We start from the raw sequence: 4214 nt of genomic DNA on the forward strand, positions 1-4214 counted from the left end.
TAACTTAAATTCAACGCAAATTGGTTTTAATAATTGCAGAAACCAAAACTGGTGACCCCGACGAAAAAGTTTCCCGATTAACCAGACATTTACTTGAATAATCACGCCACCTTACTGCAAACGCCAAGCACGTGGTTCCGGCGTTTGAGGTTATATAACCATGCCGAATACAACGACGGACAGTGGTTTATCAGCCAACACTGGTACGCCACCACCAGCGGCAGACACGGTTGCCGTAGTTTACGCCAGGTTACCGGTACCCACCATGTCCAGTACCAATATCGAAGCATGGTTTACAACGATGGACTTTTGGTTCACGGCATCCGGAATTACCACCGACAAACAAAAAACAGCTACAGTCTTGGCAGCGCTGGACCCAGCCGTTATCGCTAAGCTCAGTGATGTTATTGCCTCACTACCACAAACCGATCGTTTCGACTATGTAAAGCGAAAACTAATAGAGCACTTTGCCGACAGCGAGCAACGACGACTCAACCGATTATTATCAGAACTACCATTAGGGGACAAAAAGCCGTCCGAATTATACTACGAGATGAGGCAAGTTGCAGGTAGTACCCTGGGGGAAGCGGCACTAAAAGGTCTCTGGACGAAACGCCTACCCGAATTTGCCCAACCTGTCGTTGCTGCAACGTCAGGACCAGCCACAGAATTCACGCGAATTTCCGATTCTATTATAGATGCCGTAGCGCCAGGTCAAGTTAACAGAATCAAAGCTGAACAACCAAACGAGTTAACTGAACTGCGCGCTGCTGTCAGGGAATTAAACAACAAGTTCGAAAAAATTCACAGTTCGCTCAAGCTCACGTAATCGCAGGCGGTCCAATTCTCGCCGATACTCGCGCAGCCGCGATCATTCTCACGTCGCTGGCACATCGCACACAACTTCTGCTGAGTGCTGGTACCACCAAAGGTATGGCGGTAACGCTCGGAAATGCAGAAGCCCTTGCCGACGTAAGAATCGAACGGCAGCTACTCCCGCAGCCAATTCGTCAACTAATTGACTATCTTCCCTCGCCTCGGATAACGCCATCAACCATACAGAAGTTACTAAAATATACCGACTGCAAGTGCTAGACAAAAAGTCAAAACAAAATTTTTTAATCGACACAGGTGCGGATGTGTCCGTACTCCCGCTCACCGCTAAGACTTATGATGTTAGACCTACAGCAACAACTTTATACGCAGCAAATGGTTCCCCTATTAAAGTCGTCGGAGAAAAGCGGATAAATGTAGACCTCGGACTACGTCGCAATTTCCAATGGTCCTTCGTAATTGCCGACGTCACATCACCAATAATCGGCGCAGATTTTATCCGTTTCTATGATTTGCTTGTTGACTTACGTAGGAACCGAATCATCGACAACGTAACACAACTGCGCTCACCACTCATAGCTCTTACAACGCAGGAGGCAATTGAGATCAAGACTTTCGACTCGCGTGATCCATTTTCTGCTTTGTTAGCCGAATTCTCGGATATTACTAAACTATCGCCGCAGAGGTCTACAGCGAAGTGTACTATTACGCACCAAATAAGAACAACAGGTCAACCTGTGTCTTCCCGGCCTCGACGTCTACCTCCCGACAAGTTGGAAGCTGCGCGAAGCGAATTCGAATTCTTAATGACAGCAGGCATCTGTCGACCATCCAGCAGCTCCTGGGCAAGTCCATTGCACCTGGTAAAAAAGAGCAATGGAACGTGGAGACCATGTGGCGACTACCGTGCCCTAAATGCCCAAAAGCTTCCCGACAGATACCCACTTCCGTACTTAACAGACTTCACTGCAAATCTACGAGGTAAGACTATTTTTTCAAAAATTGATCTCCAAAGGGCATTCCACCAGGTGCCCATACAGGAAGACGACATCGCAAAAACCGCAATCACGACCCCGTTCGGTTTATATGAATTTAAATTCATGACGTTCGGGCTTTGCAACGCCGCCCAAACTTTTCAGAGGCTAATCGACGAAACATTACGCGGGTTAGATTTTGTCTTCCCGTACGTCGATGACATTTGCGTCGCCTCTAAGTCGATAGAACAGCACCGTCGTGATGTGAGAACAGTTTTCCAACGTCTACGTGATTTTAATCTGGCAATCAATCCATCGAAATGCGAATTCGGAAAAAACGAATTAAAATTCTTAGGCCATCTGGTCGACGCTCGGGGAATACACCCATTGCCCGAAAAAGTTGATGCGATTCGCAACTTCGACAAGCCTACAATTGCAAAAGAACTTAAACGTTTCCTAGCAATGGTTAATTTTTATCGCAAATTTTTGCCAAATGCAATGTCTTACCAAACGTGCCTCCAATAACTCATCGTCGGCAACAAAAAGAACGACCGCACACCAATAACGTGGAACGCTGAAGCAGAGAATGCATTCGAACGGTGCAAAGATGAACTAACGAAAGCAACACTTCTCGCACACCCCGATTCCAGCGCGGAATTAGCCCTATTTGTTGACGCATCGGATACAGCCGTTGGCGCCGCACTTCACCAACACGTCGATGGGGAATTGCAACCGCTCGGGTTCTACTCGAAAAAATTGAGCAACGCCCAACGGTCTTACAGCACCTACGACCGCGAGCTGGCTGCTATATACCAAGGCGTTTGCCACTTCCGCCACATGATCGAGGGACGTAAATGCTACATCGTGACTGACCATCGACCTTTGATCTACGCATTTAAACAAAAACCCGAAAAAGCTTCGCCCCGTCGTCTTCGCCAGTTGGATTTCGTAATTCAGTTCTCCACCGATATTCGCTACATTCCCGGCAGAGAAAACGTCACAGCCGACCTACTATAGCGTTTGCAGACTATCGACAAGATTATCGACTACAACGAAATTGCCATTTCGCAGCAAAACGACGCACACCTGCAAAACATACTTAACAAAACAGGTACGAAAAAGAGCTCGCTTAATTTAAAAACGTTTCCTATTCCCAACAGCACTCAACAGTTGTTTTGCGATACCTCAACAACAACAGTCCGCCCGTATATCCCGAAGGAATTTCGCGAAAGCCTTCTTCGAAAAGTCCATGGCTGTTCGCTCGACCGTGAAACTAATGACACAAAAATTTGTATGGCCGAATATTAAAAAAGATACCGCAACATTCGTCCGTAATTGTCTATACTGCCAACGCGCTAAAATACAGCGACATACCAAGTCTAAACCTGCAATGTACGAGCCTCCAAAAGAGCGTTTCCGCCACATCAACATAGATATCGTTGGTCCATTTCCACCATGTGAAGGACAACGATACTGTTTGACTATGATTGACAGGTATACTCGATGGCCAGAGGCAGCGCCGATGCCAGACATGTCTGCCGAATCTGTCTCGAAAGCATTACTCTCGCACTGGATAGCTCGTTTCGGAGTTCCAGAGCGATAACTTCGGACCAAGGAAGGCAGTTTGATTCCGCCGTTTTCGCCGAATTAATGACCCTTCTTGGTACAAACCACTTACGAACAACTCCGTACCACCCGCAATCAAATGGAATAATTGAACGGTGGCACAGAAGCTTCAAGACAGCGATTTTATGCCACGATCCAGCCAAGTGGGTACACAACCTACCGACAATACTTCTTGGTCTACGCGTTGCATTCAAACCGGACATTAATACCTGCCCTGCCTTACTCGTTTACGGAACAACATTACGTATTCCCGGCGAATTCTTAGAAGAAACAAAAAGTAAGAAAGTTACTACCGACACTATATCGCATTTTCAGTCAACAATGATGAAGCTACAGCCTACGCAAACAAAACACCATTCCACTTCGAAGGTTTTCGTATCGCCAGCGTTGCAATCAGCCACACACGTATTCCTGCGCAACGACTCGATTCGTCCTTCGCTTACTCGACCCTACGACGGACCGTTCCTTGTGGTCAAGAAATCGCCGAAGTACTTTAAGATTATAGTACGAGGTCGCCCAACCAACGTAAGCATAGATCGGCTCAAACCAGCTTTTAAAGCAAGCGACGAATCCAGCGATATATCTAACACTCCACAAGAGGAAGAAGAGCCGCACGTTACGATGAAACCTACTCGCAGTGGTAGACGAATTAACATACCCTTTCGGTACCGATAGTTCCATCTGGCAGGGGAGTACTGTGGCACCCTGTTCTACTCCTTTCTAACATCCCATTTAAATTTGTAACATTAGTATTACTTTTAAGTTTTTTATTCCTTCTTC

The 4214-nt window shown here is 46.6% G+C and overlaps 1 protein-coding gene across 1 annotated transcript; it reads left to right on the forward strand.

The window, feature by feature from the left end:
- Positions 1–1788: 1788 nt before the first annotated feature.
- LOC118756999 lies at positions 1789–4208 on the forward strand. The gene is made up of 2 exons (XM_036491727.1): positions 1789–2919; positions 2979–4208. Exon 2 carries the CDS (start codon positions 3312–3314, stop codon positions 4107–4109), a length of 798 nt encoding a protein of 265 aa, XP_036347620.1. The 5' UTR covers positions 1789–2919; positions 2979–3311; the 3' UTR covers positions 4110–4208.
- Positions 4209–4214: the final 6 nt, after the last annotated feature.

This window comes from Rhagoletis pomonella, unplaced genomic scaffold (assembly GCF_013731165.1).
Source record: "Rhagoletis pomonella isolate Grant_MI unplaced genomic scaffold, Rhpom_1.0 Rhpom_scaffold_13584, whole genome shotgun sequence".
Taxonomy (NCBI): Eukaryota; Metazoa; Arthropoda; class Insecta; order Diptera; family Tephritidae; genus Rhagoletis; species Rhagoletis pomonella.